Source organism: Sphaeramia orbicularis, chromosome 1, assembly GCF_902148855.1.
Source record: "Sphaeramia orbicularis chromosome 1, fSphaOr1.1, whole genome shotgun sequence".
Taxonomy (NCBI): domain Eukaryota; kingdom Metazoa; phylum Chordata; class Actinopteri; order Kurtiformes; family Apogonidae; genus Sphaeramia; species Sphaeramia orbicularis.
In genome coordinates, this window is record NC_043957.1 from 56,572,627 (window position 1) to 56,591,267 (window position 18,641).

The 18,641-nt window shown below is 34.3% G+C and overlaps 1 protein-coding gene across 1 annotated transcript in view; it reads right to left on the reverse strand.

Moving 5' to 3' along the window:
• LOC115426396 (integrin alpha-M) overlaps positions 1-16,714 on the reverse strand; it is a 36,456-nt gene extending 19,742 nt beyond the window's left edge. The window contains exons 1-15 of the mRNA XM_030144500.1: positions 16,597-16,714; positions 13,210-13,327; positions 12,867-12,949; positions 10,942-11,024; positions 10,715-10,829; positions 10,477-10,607; positions 10,254-10,396; positions 7,202-7,349; positions 6,197-6,332; positions 6,039-6,112; positions 4,921-5,038; positions 3,874-4,016; positions 3,344-3,490; positions 3,053-3,250; positions 1-10 (exon numbers count right to left, since the gene is read on the reverse strand). The exon at positions 1-10 is cut by the window's left edge and continues 121 nt beyond it. Coding sequence (XP_030000360.1) covers positions 1-10; positions 3,053-3,250; positions 3,344-3,490; positions 3,874-4,016; positions 4,921-5,038; positions 6,039-6,112; positions 6,197-6,332; positions 7,202-7,349; positions 10,254-10,396; positions 10,477-10,607; positions 10,715-10,829; positions 10,942-11,024; positions 12,867-12,949; positions 13,210-13,327; positions 16,597-16,645 — 1,696 coding nt within the window. The 5' untranslated portion in view covers positions 16,646-16,714. The remainder of the gene's footprint in view (positions 11-3,052; positions 3,251-3,343; positions 3,491-3,873; positions 4,017-4,920; positions 5,039-6,038; positions 6,113-6,196; positions 6,333-7,201; positions 7,350-10,253; positions 10,397-10,476; positions 10,608-10,714; positions 10,830-10,941; positions 11,025-12,866; positions 12,950-13,209; positions 13,328-16,596) is intronic.
• Between the last annotated feature and the right edge of the window lie 1,927 nt (positions 16,715-18,641).

Here is an 18,641-nt window from a genome sequence, read left to right on the forward strand (position 1 = left end):
CCATGATTTTCTGAAACAAAAATAATAATAAAGGTGGAGCAGTGTTTGATGTGCAGTCCTATTTGAAAGCATCAGTACTGCTGTTGATGTAACTTGTGCATATTCGAATCTATTCTTAAACGTGAGATGTAAATTAGTCTCCATTACCCGTCCATATCACAGGTTGGCACAAAAATTGTCTTTGGTGCAAAACTGAACCAAAGGTATTCCAACTAAACTGCCCATTTCATTATTCATAAAAATGTAATGGATAACCTGTGTTCACCTAATGTTTCTGACAGGCTTGTGGTTCAGCACAGTAGATTTTTCGAGCAGTGATGGAGCAGATTTTGGTGGACACATCGGATTAAATATGAGTTTGTTGTAGATGTGATGACCAGGTTTTAGAACAGGGGTCTCAAACATGCAGCCCGGGGGCCAAATGCGGCCCCCCAAAGGTTCCAATGTGGCCCCTGGGATGAATCTGCAAAGTGTAAAAATTCCACAGTCAAGGCTGTGGAACTCATTTTAGTTGCGGTTCCACATACAGACCAATATGATCTACAGTCAAATAATAATAGCACAAAAACCTACAAAAAATAATGACAACATATTTTCTTCTCAGTTTGTTATGAAAATAATATTACACTATGCCTATAAATAATGACAACTTCAAATTTTTGTCTTTGTTTTAGTGCAAAAAATAAAATAAAATTATGAAAATATTTACATTTACAAACTATCCTGTAACAATAAAATGTGAATAACCTGAACAAATATGAACAACCTGAAATGTCTAAAGAAAATTCAGCACAATTTTAACCATTTCTAAGTGTTTAGTGTTTTTGTAGCTCTGATCCATAATGCACATGTAGAAATGATAAGTTGGGAAATAATATTGTTAAAATTGCACTTATTTGTCTTAAGAAATTTCAGTTTTTTCAGGTTATTCACATCTTTTTTGTTTGGATAGTTTATAAAAATAAGTATTTTCATAATTTAATGTGTTTTTTTTGTTTTTTTGCACCAAAACAAAAATCTGGAGTTGTCATTATTTATAGGTTATGTTCTTATTTTACTGGTCCGGCCCACTGCAGATCAAATCGGGCTGAATGTGGAACCTGAAAGAAAATGAGTGTGAGAGCCCTGTTTTAGAATGTATCATCAAAACAAAGCTGGATGTTCTAGTATTTAATGTTCGTACTTAATATTTTGAATCCAATCTATTTTGAAAAAGCATAGAGGTAACTAGAGCTGAAATGATTAATTACTTGACTTGAATCTATTAAAAATAATTATCCAATTACAATTTTCCTCAATCAAAGCTTTATTTCTTTAATTTCGCTGCTGCTAAACATTGGTTCCATTGTTGTGTTTCACACGGACGCTTATTGTGACGCACATGAGGCCAGGATCAACACAAACAACATGGAGCGTAATTCAGAAGAAGTAGGGACCAAAAGGCAGAACATGTCTATATGTTCACTTTTCTACATCGGAACCCTCACTTAGCCTTTTAAACTTTAAGCTTTCACCCAAACATTACAAATATTTGTCTTTATTTTCTTCAGTTGTTTGTTAGTTCCATCTTAAATTGTTAGTCAGTTGGATCCAAATGTGTTGAAGACCGCAGTGCACATATTATTTATAGATGTCATTTGAGTTGATTGTTGTTACCTCCGCCACGAGGTATTGTGATCACTGTGCTTTGTGTGTTTGCATGTTTGTTTGTTTGTTTGTTTGTTAGCAGGATAACGCAAAAAGTTATGGACGGATTTTCATGAAATTTTCAGGAAATGGTGATACTGACACAAGAAAGAAATGATTAAATTTTGGTGGTGATCGGTGATGGGGGGGGGCAGATCTGTCTTGGTGGAGGTCTGCATTCTCCAAGGGCTTTTCTTGTTTATATCTAGGCTGCAAATATTTTTATATACTTTTATACTGTTGTTATTATTGTTATTTCTATATAGATATTTTTTCTATATCCTTTTACTTTTATACTTTTTGTGGTTGTTGTTTCCGCTGGTTCTGGAATAAAGGACAAGTTGTTTGTCATTTTCAGACATGTCTGTTTCACATTTTTACCACATTTTTGTGATCGCTTTGCTTTGTGTGCGTGTTTGTTTGTTTGTTAGCAAGATAACTCAAACAGTTATGGACGGATTTTCATGAAATTTTCAGGAAATGTTGATACTGGCACAAGGAAGAAATTATTACATTTTGGTGGTGATTGGGGGGGGCAGATCTTTCTTGGTGGGGGTGTGCGCTCTGCGAGTGCTTTTCTTGTTACTATTTTTTTCCCCTGCCTACTCAAAGAATCTTTTAATTGAATTGAATGGACTAGTACCAGTGAATTGTTTATGTCTGATCATGTAAATTTGTTGCGTGCTGTATTGAGAAATCTAATGTTTAAATGTATGTGTCGCCTGAATCACTCGGAAAATACTGTAATTTTATTGCTGATAAATCTTGCGTATAGTGCTGTACGTTACACATCTGTGTTCTGGAAACACTGGTATGACTGCCTCTGGAAAGTAGAGAGGGTTTTTTTATGTTTGTATTTATCTGTTTGTTTTTTAATGTGGACCATGAGTCTGAAATAAAGCCTGCCTATCTATCTATCTATCTATCTATCTATCTATCTATCTATCTATCTATCTATCTATCTATCTATCTATCTATCTATCTATCTATCTATCTATCTATCTATCTATCTATCTATCTATCTATCTATCTATCACTGATTACAAAAATAATTGACAGCTGCAGCTCTAGAGGTGACATTATCTTTCTATAAAAACAGATTACATAAAGGGCCAGCCAAAAGTTTTGACACACTCAGTCTTACTACTGAGCGACAGAGTCATGTTCCTCTTGTTTTTTTGTAACAAGGCAATTTAAAAGTATAAGGATTTATTTTGACCAAACAAATATATCTTGTTTGAAGGCTATAGCTGTATCTTTCTTTTGTTTTTGTGAATTATAAGAACTCTTCATCAATACAACTATTTTCAGTAAATATCCCACCCAGGAGACATTGCCCTGCTCCTAATGCCATCATCTTTGTTACCTGACTATAAGTGTTTCGTATCCCTCTGCGTCTGTCACCGAGGTAAATGTACACAGCTCCTTTGTTTTCATTCTCCATTGGCGCTCCAACAGCAACGTCTCGGAGTTCATCTCCATTGAGATCCGCGAGACTCGATATGGTGGTGCCAAATCTTCCCATTGACGGTGCAGTCACATTCAATTTATTCATCAGTTCCAACTACAAAAAATGAAAAGACAGAGTAAATGAACAAGCAATAATTGCATTCTTTACCCTCCAATATCTTGTGATAGCTATGAAATGACTGCGCACCTTATCAGTCAAAGCATAGACGTATATCTGCCCTTCTCTCTTCTCCTGAGCCTGATAAAACAGTGGAGCGCCCACCAGCAGGAAATCAGTGTTCCCATCGGAGTTTACATCTACGGAGCACACTTCTGCACCAAAGTAGGACCCAATCTGAAAGTGTACAAATGCATTATTGTTCATTATTGTCACATGCAAGACTCTGTGCCAATAAAAGGAAGTTCTTTGGTTTCCTCTTTGTAACCACTGAAGGCTTTTTGCAATTTGCTGCATATTTAAATAGAAAAAAATCATGTAATTCTGCAGATCAAAATACATATCGCTAAACCTGGGCTTATTTAATCTTAAAAAGAAATCTGCTTGACTTTTTCCCAGCAGATACCACAATCATTTCATTTCGGTTTTGTAGGTTTTACTGAGCAAGTAATTTTGTAAACTAACTTTGTTAAAAAAAAACAAATGACAGCAACTCCCTAAGAGATACTTCTGTTAATCATTTATTGGACACTTGGAGCCATATTTGCACTCTTACCAACCTGGTCACCATTTATTCTTTGGGTTGTGGTCCAGTTGTTGCCAGCGGCGGTGAATAGTACAACCTGTCCTGTGTGGTTGAATCTTGGTGCACCAGCGAAATACAGAGAAACCTTCTGCCTTTCTCCAACGGAAACCGAATATCCTGTAACATATGACACAATCTGCAAAATGCTCACATAATAAGAGGTGACAACAGCAGGGGAATGGAGGTTAGGTTAGATTTAGGTACACGGCTGCTGTAATACGTTTTTAAGCAGCTCACTGCTTGTGTGTAGTGTATGAACTGGTTCCTACCCAGTGTTTCCAACTCCTCAGTAAGGAAAGTATCTATTGTCTGAACTAAAAGTTGCTTGAATTTAATAAATGATGTCATTAGCTCATTTCCATAATTGAAAATTTGCATGTAATTATAATGAATGATGTATGAGAGAGAAATAACATTGTGTTACACTGTAAGAAAAAAAAAAAAAGTAATATTCTGGCAGCTGGGGCGCCAAAAAAATACTGTTAAGTAACAGAAAATAACCATCTCATAAAAATATGGTAATTTTCCATAATTAAAACACAGTTTTTTGTCTTAACTTTACATGAGATTTTGCTTTTTTGTCTCTGTTTTGAATGTCTGGGGTCGCCACAAATTTGTGATGTTAAAATGGGGTCACGAGCCAAAAAAGGTTGGACACCACTGCTCTAGAGGGCTCTGAAAAATCACTAAATAAACCAACGAAGTATGGAAGTTGGAAACACTGACATTTACAGCAAGACAAACAGAATGTGTGCTTTTTGACTGTGACACAGAGAATCATTTGGGGTCATTTAAAAGGAAAATGTGTCTGTTTTAGCATTTGAGTCAATTTTCAAAAGTTGCAAAAAGTTTCCAAACAAATTTTTTAAAATGTGTTAGATTTGTTGCTAAATTCAGCAACAACAGTGCTAGGTTGGTATCAGTAGATCTACAATATGATACAAAGGCTTTCTTCTTTCAGCATCTAACTTTACAAACCTAATCTAACCTACTCAGGAGAGAACAGGAGTGTGTTCAGTACCCATGTAGGAGTCTTCTTCCATTTGTGGATCTTTAATATGTGTTTCTCTTTGTTGACGACGTTCATGGAGAGAGCCACGCCAGGTGTTTGAACCCACCGAACCCAGAATCAAAGTGTCCTGTCAACAGAAATGGGCTCATTTGGTCAGTCAGGAGTTTGTGCGGGTAGTTTTAGTTGGCTGCCTCTGATACCAACATCTGATGATGATGATGAAATTCTTTATTCAGTCATCACATAATAATACAACTAGTGTCAACACTCCAAACATTACCCACAGGTTAGTGACTGAAAAGGCCCAGGCAGAAGCAGAATGCTTCTATTAATGCCTGTCCTACAGAACACATTCAGTTACCCAGCATTCAATATAGGAAAAAGAAAAAAAAACAACAATGCATACAACCAAACAAACAAGCAAAAACATAAAAAAAAAAAAAGTGAAACTAAACCAGAAAAATAGAAAACATAACCAACCAAATTAATGGTAATTTAATGTAGAGTCAAGAATAAATTATTTACTTATCACTTAATAGATCTTAACAATTGTATCCTTCAAAAATTGCTCTACGTACCATTTTTTTTAAATATCAAAAATGAGCTACACATTCTTAAGCCACACTGGCCTCATTCCATAGTTGAACTCCAACAACAGAATATACATCTTCTTTTAGTCTTTTTTTTTTTTTTTTTTTTTTTAGCTTTTTGTACAACAAATTTACAAACATCTCGCAAATCACATTTAGACTCATATGTTGAGAAGAACCTTTGTACACAGACAGGGAGTCACTTTAATTTGGCTTTATACATTATTTGCATTATTTTATAGTAAACCAAATCTTTAAATTTCATAATATGGGATTTCATAAATAATTCATTAGTATGTTCATAGTAACCGGCCTTATTAATAATACGTAGGAGGACTAAAGTATTTACAGTTGTTTTATACGTCCAGCCCCACACTCCCACACAATAGGACGTATAAGGAAGTAGAAGTGAACAGTAAATTATATGTAGTGCCTTACAGTTCAGTGTATTTTTATTTAGATTCTTTAAATATCTACAAGACACAATTCAAAGTCCATGGTTGTAGATTTTTTCCTGAATCAAGAGCATTTACTCACTTTGTTGAAGACGGAACTGAATCCAGTCTGAGACATTTCTTCTTTCAAGTCTCCAGCCAGAGCTGCTGTAGAACCTGAATTTTGAAAGAACAGTCCATGTAGCCAGGTCACACAGCAGGATAATATTAAGCTTTAGGACACACACAAATCAAAATTACCTTCTGTCAGAAAAATCTTCTTTTGAAAGTTTTCCAGTACGCCTGTAAGTCCGTCGTAGTTTTCAATCTGAAAGGCATTCTTGTCTTTTGGTTCTGATGCAATGGTCTTCACTTTATCCAGGCTCACTTGTTTTACCTGATATCAGAAGGCAGATACCAACAACATAAGCTACAAAGGCTTGAACCTGCAGTGGACATAAAACTGAAATCAGTTCTAGCTAAACAAGCTGTGGTTCAGACTGTTAAGCCATGACTGTTTAATAACTTGAAGACAAAACTGATCTGGAGCAGGTGTTCTGTTTCTAACAAGTATTACAGAATAAACTAGAAGCACTCAGAGAGCGCAGACCTCCGCCAAGGCAGATCAGTGCTGCCCCCCCCCCCCCTCCCCCGTCACCACCAAAATGTAATCATTTGTTCATTGTGCCAGTATCAACATTTCCAGAAAATTTCACCCAAATCTGTCCATAACTTTTTGAATTATCTTGCTAACAGATAAACAACTATATCACTTTTGCTACAAATGATGACTCAGTCTTGAATATCTTGTAGAACCTGTTGGGAAATTACTTTGTTTTTGTTTTTTTTTACCAAGCACTCTGACCATTCACGGTGGAGTTACACATACATGTGTTGAAAATATACCTATCTCCCAATGATAAAGAATCCTTTTAAAAATTCCTGGATCCAGACAGTGATCCGGAGCATTCCCAAAATCTAATCATTTGTTACTCGTCCCATTTCAGACATTTCCTGAAAATTTCATCAAAATTCGTCCATAACTTTTTCAGTTATGTTGCTAACTAACCAACAAACAAACAAACAAACCCTGGCAAAAACACAACCTCCTTGGCGGAGGTAATAAAATTAGACTTTATGTGAGTCTGGCTCCAGATCCAGGTCTTAAACTCATTCTGAAGGACACCACACTTTTCTTTTATAGAAATACAATGGCTGAAGTAGATCTATAAAACAAATTAAACCAAGAATTATAGATCATTGTACCCCAATGACAAATCGGATGATTTTTTTGGAATCGTATATGTCTACAATCCCAGTGTCGCTCTCAGTTGGATCTCCATCTGTGATCACCACCAGAACTTTAGTTGCCTCAGGGGAGGCACCTGACTTTGTGTTTTCAAAATGCTGCTCTCTGAAAAAAGAATACAAAGAAAACACAATTTGTCACATTTTTGACTCAAATGACAGAAAAAAAATTATATAGGTTCATGTAAAACATCGGCATATATAATCTCAACATCATTTGTTCAAATAAATGTCACCAATGTAAGTGACAGCGATCCATGGACTCAGATAATCTCAACATCACTTGTATTTAAATACTATGTGTTTTTTATGCCTTTATTTAAATAGCTTGGAGGTGTGGGGGATGGCAGATCCACAAAATCCAGGACTTCCAGGACTCAGCAAGTTTTGCATCACAAGTTACAGATTTTATGTTTAGGTTTGTATCCTTTTGGGATTTCTTTTCAACATTAAACTACTGAATACATGAAAAGTAAGATTCGTCACATCTTTACCAACTTTTTCCTGTCGTAAACCAGGTATTTTACCCTAAACCCAACCAAGTACTGTCAGTGTCTGATGAAACATAAAAAGTCATTAAATATACTGTACATAACAAACAAAATGTACAAATCTTTGATATTTTATACATATCCATGGTTGGAATTAGGGTACAACTGAAATCTCTCTGCCTACATTTATATATGACCAACCCTGTGGATGCCAAAATAAAACCTCTTGAAAACTAAACAGACAATTACCTCTTAACTACATTATTTAGGGTCTTACGTAGGCTGGTTATCTGTCCACTAATCCAATGTAATGGTTAGGTATACATGATTTGTAAATACATTAGTGCAGCATTTTTCAACCTTAGGCTGGCCTGAAATTTCTAGTAATTGATAGAAATTTAAAAAAGGCTGCAGCGACATAAGCAGGCTCAGCTGTCTCATTAAATATGGTGAGTTTACAGAGACAATCCCAATACATAACAGGTATGACAAACTGTGAAGCTGAAACCAAAGCACTGTGGTTCTGTTTATCTGTCAAATGTTCATTGTGGTCAGTTTCAGATGCTGCAGCTCTTTCATAATTCACAGTTTGAGTTCTTGTTTGTTCAGTATTAATTGTCAGCCTTGTAAATCCAAACTGGACTGACTGTACATATCCTGACCAAGGAAAATAAAATTCTCCCTTTGTGCAGTAATCTACACCTGGATTTACTGCCTCCATCCATAATAATATACATTACACAGACTAAATGTCGTCTGAAATTAACGTTTATTTGCAACATAGTATGGCAAACTATTACATGATAAAAAACAAATAAATTTTAGCAAAATGTCTGGGGTCGCCCAAAATTTGTGATGTTAAAATGGGGTCATGAGTAGGGGTGTGTATTGGCAAGAATCTGGCGATACGATACAAATCGCAATACTAGGATCGCGATATGATATATCATGATACTGTTAAAAGGGCCATTTGTTGTTTGTTTCTTTTTTTAAAATGATTATTTCCTTGAAGAACTGAATTACACCAGAAATCTGCACAAATACTAAACACATTTTTATTTGATCAGAGCAGGATCTAATGCTATATCACAAAATGTTCCTGTGTTTAAACTGAAATTAGATTTTACAGACATTACAGTTTAAGATCCTGCTCAAATGTTCACATTCTATTAGTTCATAACTAACCTCATAACATTATTTTTGTGCAATCCCAACAAAGGAACTAATACTATTTAATAAAAGGCCATTAAATAATAATGAGTAAAATATAAACAAAAAAGAAAACCAAAAAACCAAAAACTGACCTTCACAATATCTGCATTTGAATAAATCACAGTACTGTTTAATATCAATAGAGTATTGTGAAATGAAATGTTGCGATATATTGCAGACCCGATATTTTCTTACACCCCTACAGGGTGTCCCATAAGTCTCCATACATAGGAAAAATAAACGTTTCTTGACATAAACCATTTTTATTTATATAATATGCTCTATATGACTGCCACTTTGTTGGGAACACATTTCAATGCGTGTCCTCCACTGCTGAAGAACTATAAAGAAGAAATATAAACAAATACATGTTAGAATCATATATGTGTGGAATGTATTATGTCTCCTATGTATGGAGACTTATGGGACACCTTGTGGTTATGAGCCAAAAAAGGTTGGGAACCACTGCATTAGTGTATTTTCGACTTTATTAAGGTTATTTAAACTGTAAGATCTGACTTTCATTCAGTCCTTCAGTTACCGGCTAAAAAACTATAGTCTGGTGAAATGAGTTTTAGATGAGATTTTGAAAGTTAAGAATATTCAGAGGTTTGCATGTATCTGAATAAACCTGTGGTTCCCAACCTTTTTTGGCTCGTGACACCATTTTAACATCACAAATTTCTGGCGACCTCAGACATTCAAAAGGGAGATCTTTTTTTTTTTTTTGCTAAAATTTATTTGTTTTTGATCATGTAATAGTTTGCTATACTATGTTGCAAATAAAGGTTAATTTTAGAGGACATTTAGTCTATATAATGTATATTATTATGGACGGAGGCAGTAAATTCAGGTGTAGATTACTGCACAAAGGGAGAATTTTATTTTCCTTGCTCAGGATATGTCCAGTCAGTCCAGCTTGGATTTACAAGGCTGACAATTAATACTGAACAAACAAGAACTCAAACTATGAATTATGAAAGAGCTGCAGCATCTGAAACTGACCACAATGAACATTTGACATTTGATTTGATAAACAGAACCACAGTGCTTTGGTTTCAGCTTCACAGTTTGTCATGTCTTTATGTATTGTGATTTTCTCTCTTAACTCACCATACATTTTTTATTATTAATTTTTTATTTTTATCAATCACTAGAAATTTCAGGCGACCCCATTTGAATTTCAGGCGGCCCCATGTGGGGTCCCAACCCCAAGGTTGAAGAACACTGGAATAAACATTAACTTTGTCTTCAACAACATGTCTTATTTGAGTTTTGTCTACTTTGGTAAGTGTTGTTTAACTTACAGCACAAATTTGAGGGCAGAGTACGTGTTGGTGAGTCTCCTCATGTGCTTTTCCTTCTTCAGCAGAGTGTGAGCCTTACCCTCTGTGTAGTCATTAAAGGTAAAAACTGTCCTGGTGTCTGAACTGAACTGAACTGCTGCAAACTAAAGAAAGAACAAATGTAATATTATACAGTATCTAACATGTACTGTATATAAAACAAAATGCAGTTGTGTGCAGCCACCTTAATTGACGTGTTCTTAAGGCTTTCCATTACATCCACAATGAATTCCTTATTTTTGTTGAACTCATTTTCCAGCATACTTTGAGAGCCGTCGAATAGAAAGACAAGATTCACCATCTTTTTGGTGCAGTCTAGGAAAAGTATTAGAAAGAGTTTTAGTGAAGAAGAATTGGTGGTGACATTGACAATATTTTACGAGAAAAAGCACAACTCATGCTCTCCGCCCAGGGTCTTTTACCTTCGAAATTAGGAGTGAAGTTGGAGATCTGCTGAAGTTGATCTGTCATCTTGTAGCACACGCTGTTCATATAGGAGTTCTCGTTACACTCAGTGACTACAGTCGGACTGCAAACCTAATTCAAAAACAGAAAGACCAGAGTGTTAAAGGATGGTTATAATCCACCTAAGGGACAGAAGAGTCATATTTGTATTTTATCTCACGCTTGGATCTCACGCTTTTCTTACCGTAAACTCAGAACGTGTGGGGTGTTTCGCTAAAGACAATCCAAAGTGCTTGACTGGTACCGTTGTGGCTCCTACAGAAACATCTGTGACAAAAGCAATTAAGTATTGAATAAGAAAGACTTTTATTGACATTCTGAAATTAATTTCATAAAACTACACTATAAAAAATGTGATCACTGGTTACTTCAAAATAATATGGTAGATTAGAGTTAAAGTTCAAAAACAGTTAAAAGTTGTCAAATGTACTCCCAAAATTGTTAGATTTCATTAGATTTGCTAAATATTTCACATTATTTTATGTTATTGGCTCTTGGGATAATTCTGTTTTACCAAACTGTAAAAAAATTATGACCAGAGTGAATAAATATTCAGTAAAAAAAATATAAGCAATATTTACTGAGTTTGACAAAATGGTTAATTTCCACAAATGTCAGTGGAATTAAACAGATTTAAATAATTTATTTACTCAACTTTAACTACTTTCAGTAGAAAAAATTCTAAATCAAATCAAATATATTAAACAAACTTCAAAGCGTAAAATTAAAAGGGAAAATTGAGTAAACAGTGTCTTATATTTTCAAACCCTTTTTGATACCATGATTACTTTCACTCAGAAGAAATCATAGAGAAAAAGCTTTCAATTTTTCAGGAGAAAGTTGATTTTTCAGAGCCTTTGCAGAGCAAATAAAAGTACCAATCACTGTAGGAAATGGACGTCATGTGAAAACAACAGTGTTGGATCTGTAGATTTTTTGTCAGTTTAATATTAAATAGACAACTGATGAAGACAATTCTGTGAAGGAAAACATGTGGAGCAGCACTGACAAATGACTAGAACAGGGGTCAAGTGTTGAATTTTGAAGAGAATCGTTTCCATAAATAGCGATACTTTTCATAGAGCAACTGTATGAGTATGAGTACTGTGTACTTTTGGGGTAATCCTACAACAGATTCCCTTCCAAGAAACAGAACTGTTTTGTTTTTTTTGTCTGAAATAGGCTTAAAGACTAAATTCAATGATGAATAAAATTATTTTTTCCAATAAGTACCACATGAATTTGGTATATTTGATATTAGTACTTCACATACTATTACCACAAATACTATGAACTACTTTTACAGTGTACTTTTGGAGTAATCATACTCAAAAATCCCTTCCAAGCTCCAAAAGTGTTTGTTTTTTCATCTGAAATAGGCTTTAAGACTAAATTCAATGATGAATAAAATTATTTTTTCCAATAAGTACCACATGAATTTAGTATTTTTAGTATTAGTACTTCACATACTATTAGCACAAATATTATTAACTACTTTTACTGTGTACTTTTGGAGTAGTCAGACTCAAAAAATCCCTTCCAAGCTCCAAAAGTGTTTTTTCATCTGAAATAGGCTTTAAGACTAAATTCAATGATGAATAAAATTATTTTTTCCTATAAGTACCTCATGAATTTGGTATTTTTAGTATTAGTACCTCATATACTATTAGCATAAATACTATGAACAACTTTTACTGAGTACTTTTAGAGTAATCATACTCCAGAATCCATTCCACAATGCACTTCTGTTGGTTGTATTCAGTGGTTGTAACAGATAAAATGTAAAAAAAGATTGAAACTTTCAAAAGTTTATAAGCTCTGTAATTATAAGTCTGTTTTTATACTTCTAATGTATTATGTATAGTGTGTTTGCTATTGTGTTCTATTTTTCTGTTTTGTTTTTTCTATCTAAAATGAGCAAAAATTTTTGAAGTAAATGTGTTTTTCGGAGCACATTTTAACTTAAAACTATAAAGTATATATTATATGTAAAAATACGTTTGAAGTCACTTTGTTGCCATAGTTGTTTTATGTTACCAAAGATCACATTTATCAGAGTGTGCACTTTTTCTCTTGTGCAGTTTAATATTTACACGTAGATCTGTATACCTTGTGGTGTGAAGCATGTGGCTTGTTTGTTCCATTGTCTGCATATTTCTCCTGCTCCACTCAGAGGTGCGGTGACTATTATCCTGTGATTGAGATCAAAACACCATCTTGATGATAATCTAGACAGTTTAGGTTTAGATTCTAACAGTTTAGAATCTAAACTGACATTTCACTTCAGTTTGAACTGTAATATAAAGGGAAAAAACCAGCCCTGTTATAACACAGGAAGTTTAGTCATAGTGAAAGTATCACTGCTTTTAGCATGACTTTCTAAATACGTACATCCAAATGCCTTTGTCTGTTGAACATGAACATGAGCTTGTCCTGTCTATGATAAACCTACCCTTTAGACTTGTCAGACGTGACCTGAAGTACTTTATAACCAAAGAAGCCGTTTGGATCCCCATCGTAGACATCAGGCTCAGTCAAGTCGATGTTGAAAGCCAAGGAAAGAGAAATGGCTGCCATTTAGGGAGAAAAAATAGAGTATTGTACACCCTCCATTTAACAAGCAGCAGATAATGGGCAAGTATAATGATGAAAAAAAAGCATATATGATCCAAAAGTTCATTGCCTCTAGTATTTGCAAAAAATCTGAAAGAAAATAAACATTAAGAGGTTTTGACCAGCTCTAAATGTACAGTGTCATTAGATTACTTTTGTTATGATGTAGTGCTTTATAAATAAAAATTTGATTGATTGATTGACATTAGCTATATCATCACCGGAGTTAAACATAACATGCACACTGCAAGCCCGGAATCTGTATTTACCAAAATGCTTTAATTACAATGTACTTAAATGATTTAAGTTTTATTACGTTACTATAAAATGTTCAGTATATTCTACTAATTTGTAGACATAGTTGAAAATACGAAACAGTTTAAGTTGAATGGATTTAAGTCACTCAGTTTAAGTCATGACCACACCTTTTTATCGCCACATTGAATTATGGGTATTGGGCATGTTGTTGTAAATGTGTTCTTTTTCTGTGCAGGGGTTCAGCGGGGTTGTACTGTTAGTGTTAATCTGGACTGAATGTGTGTATGTCAGTGTTTATGACCTTTTTGTGTTTGTTTTAGTATTTTTGTGGAGCTGCACCATGAGTCAGAGCCATAGGACCAACAAAAGGTTTCCAGTTCATTAAAAATTTGGTTTATACAGCGGAATTCTTACTGCTTTGTCAAATTTAAAGCACTTTCTGTACTGGCAAATTGTGTTGATCCAGCTTCCTGCCAAACTTCCATCCACAATACCCTATAGTAAGTGGAATAGTCATACAAAGCCATTTATATTACAAAAGATTTCAATTTACATCAACTCAGAATTGAGTACATTGAACTGACGATACTAAGTCTAATGGTTACACAAAGCAATTGACACTGCAACAAATTTTAAGTTAAATTAATTTGGCATTTAGTGTGTTTTGTACTTAAAATAACAATTCCATTCAAATCAACCATTTAAGTTTAATACACTCAAGTTTTCATTACTCATTGCTTAAATTCTTTAAGGCAATGAGTTAGCTGAGATTTTTTAAGTAAACTTCACTTATCCGGTCTTACAGTGCACTCAGTTGAAAACCCTCAGGTGCACTACTGCCCCCAGTGGCCTGACTTACCAGTGCATGCCAAAGTTTTTTGACGAACGGACGGACGGACGGACAGACGACCAACTAAAGATAATACCCTGCAGCCAGTGTGGCCGAGGGTAAAAATATCAGCAAAACATTTGAGTTGGTTCGATAAGTTTAACCCTTTCATGCATAGTGGTCACTCCAGTGGACCAGTGTTCTCGTGTATATTCATGATTTGTATTGTTTTAGTTCATATTGGCCGACAAGGTGCATCATCCCATACACTGACATTCAGACCATTACTGTAACTTTACTGTTCTTGATAAACCTGATCTGCACTAACATGTTTGAGTTTAAATCAATTGCTTGTTGTTATTATTAGACTGCAATTAACAGTTTTTTTCTTAAACAAAAAGTTTTTGTTTTTCTTTTTTTTTTGCATATTATCTCCAGTATGTTAAAATGTGACATAACATTAGATTAGGAGCATTAAAAAAAATAAAAATCATTGTTTTCACACAGTACTTCAGTAAATATGTTTTTTTTTTTGCTTTGAAAATTAAACCCATGGTGTGCAGCTGAGTAGACATTTTTACAATTCCATGAGAAATAGGTTCATAAAATTTTTTTCAACCGCATTGTTTTTGTCATGCCTAAAGAGGAATAAAACTACTAAAAAAAAAAAAAAAATCTTGATTAACCCTTTCATGCATGAATTAATAGAACCTTAGTTGAATTTTTTTTCTGAGTGTTTTTATTTCTCTTTAGGGATGAAAAAAAACAATGCGATTGAAATTTTTTATGAACTTATTTTTCATGGAGTTACAAAAATGTCCACTCAGCTGAACACCAATTTTTGAAGCAAAACACATGCATTTAAAACCCATCATCAGAAAGTGATATACTGTGTGAAAACTATGAAATAAAAACATTTTTCATGCAGCTAATCTGATGTTTTCTCACATTTTAACATACTCTAGTACCAGTTATTACTAACTTCATGCAGACAATATGCAAAAAAAAAAAAAAAAAAAACATTTTTGATGAAGAAAACTGTTGATTACAGTCTAATAACAATTAGCAATTGATTTAACACATTATTGCAGATCAGGTTTATCAACCTAATCTGCAAAGTTACAGTAATGGTATGAATTACAATGCATTATGGGATGATGCATAAGCGTCCACTGTGTCGGTTGATATGGAACTAAAACAACAAAACCCATGAATATATAAGAGAAGAGCTGGAGAATAACTGTCCACTGGAGTGACCAGTATGCATGAAAGGGTTAAGGTTCTCATGGTTCATGCATGAAAGGGTTAATTATAGTCTATTGATACATGAAGAAGTCATTTACATACAATACGGACTAGTTAAGAGTATTATAAGAACAGCTGACATTACCAAGCTGTTTTTGAGAGAGCTTGTTAACTGATTGACTAGCAGCTAGTAGCTAACAGCAACTGGTTGATTTGGGTGGGGAAAGTGGTTGGGATTTTTTTTTTTTTAATTTTGTCAAAGAAACTGCATTATAAATCTCCAGCTTAACTGCAACCAATATCAAAAAGCTTACCAAAATGTAAATGACAATGATAATTTTAAAATGGTGTTTATTCATGATATGCGTAAGACCCTAAATTACCCGGGTTCATTAGGCTTTTTGGTAAATACAGTGTGAATGCACCCTTTACCATATGTTACCAGTAGTGGGCGCTTTTAACATAAAACAGTAAAATACGAGCACAATGATAATGAATAATGAAACAGTAATGTGCAATTACAAAATTCACAAATTAAAAAGAAGGGAAAAACTCAAGAGATGAACTGAACTGAAAACAGGCTGCGTATAGCGATCCAAACTGGGCTTGGTGCACATCTGTGGTTGACACACTATTGTTTCCTAAGACATTGATACTAATCAATGTTACTTTGAATAAAATGAGGAAGTTGAAGTTTAATAAAAGAAAATAAAAATCTCCAAAATAAACACTGAACTTACTAACATATCCCATAATGTACAAATTTGTCTAAGACGTTGTGAATGTTGTTACATCTTTTGAGACTTTTACGAAAACAATTCCTGTGCCTCTTCTGCTCAATGAACGTTTGTCTCATATCAGACCTAAAAAAATTAGTAAAATTTTTGATCTTACCAACAATCACCGTGTAGGTGAGAAGGAAGATGAGGCGCTCCCTGTGCATCTTTCACATCTCTCGTCGCCTTCTGTGCTGTACTGCTGCTGGTTCACACGGGCGTCTACACAATACTTCCTATGTGCTTTTTAAAAGAGGGTGTTTCCGTTACAGGTGGTGATGGTGGTTGTGACACGACTCTCACAAAGACAGTCTTGAGACAGTCACAACGCCTTGTTTCTCATTCACATACTTCCCCTTTTCTTAAACGTTTCCTATTTTTGACCATTGTTGTTTTTCCACAAATAATAATAACACTGATAATGATAATTGAAACTAGATGAACTGCAGTCTCTGAAGAGATTACATGTGACTACTGATAGCTGAAGCTTTGCTGGAATGCAGCTGCTGTTGCTGAAACGTGGCTGAATTTAAATGAAATTGCGCAACTTGCTAAGTATTCCTTAAGTGAAAAATGAAACTGACGAAGCTGAAAAAGCACAAAGTTAAAAAAAAAAAAAAATCTCTTTACATGAAAACTTAAAGAGGAGCTCAAACAGATGAAAATGGCTGAACTGCAGCTGAATCATGACTGAATTTTGCTGGAACAGCATAGTTTAAATTTCAACATAATGTTAAAATGATGGACTTTGAGGAGGATGAAATAGTTTCATTCAGAGATCACTGTCAAAGTGAAAAAGTAAAGTTAAAGAAGAAGTTAAAGTAGTTTAAAGCAGTAAAGTGTGAGAAAGAAGTTGAAATCAGTTGCAGTAGTGAAAGTGAAAAATGGTACAATGAAGCTGAGATAGTTTAAAATAATAAATGTTATTAAAGTAGAAATAATGAAGTTGTATCAGAAGATGACAGATTAAAGCAGCAAACATTGCAAAAGGCTGATTTACTATGTCTTATTTTTTAAATTGCGTGATTGCTGACTCAGCAATCGCACATTTAAATTTAATATTCTGCAGAATAAACAGCTGTTGGTATGACAGACTGGCACACAGAATTACAGGCACTGGTATTTTTATATGGACCATGACTCTAAATTAATACTTAAACTGTTCGGCATAAGGTGAAAATTTGGTTTTGAAACACATTCCTCATTTTATTCCTTTTTACACAAAGCAACAGTCACCTCTGACCACTTACAATGATTACATACTAAGTCCCAGTTCCACTTTGTCTATCAAGAATAGGGATGTAGGCAATTGACTATCGATTAATTGTCAATAAGAATTTGCTTAACCCTTTCATGCATAGTGGTCACTCCAGTGGACAGCTATTCTCCAGCTGTTCTCTTATATATTCATAGGTTTTGTTGTTTTAGTTCATATCAGCCAACACAGCGGACGCTTATGCATCATCCCATAAACTGCAATTCATCCCATTACTGTAACTTTGCTGTTCTTGATAAACCTGATCTGCACTAACATGTTTTAGGGTAAATCCATTGTTATTTGTTAGACAAAAAGTTTTTTTTTGTTTTTTTTGTTTTTTGCATGTTACCTCCATGAAGTGAGTAATAACTAGCAGTAGAATATGTTAAAATGTGAGAAAACATCAGATTAGTAGGACTAAAATCTTTTCATTTGTTTTTATCTCACTTTCTGATATTGGGTTTTAAACACGTTTCTTTACTTCAAAAATTAAACGCATGGACATTTTTGTAACTTCATTAAAAAAAACTCAATTGCTTTTTTTTTCATGCCTAAGGGGGGATAAAAACAAGAAGAAAGAAAAAAATCTTGACTATGGTTGTCATAATTCGTGCATGAAAGGGTTAATTAAATTATTAATTGTTGGTTAATTGCCCTCGTCCACCTGTCCACACCTGTCCGAAGGCTGCTGGTTTGTCCACGCTGCGACACCGCGGTTGGCCCTTTCGTGTACATTTACATTTATGCATTTGGCAGACACTTTTTTCCAAAGCGACTTACAGGGAAAACCAATCAAATCAATCAATGAAATTTTATTTATATAGCGCCAAATCACAACAAAAGTTATCTCATTTTTTATTATTATAATTTGTATTTTATGCTTTGTATTTTTAAATCTATGCATT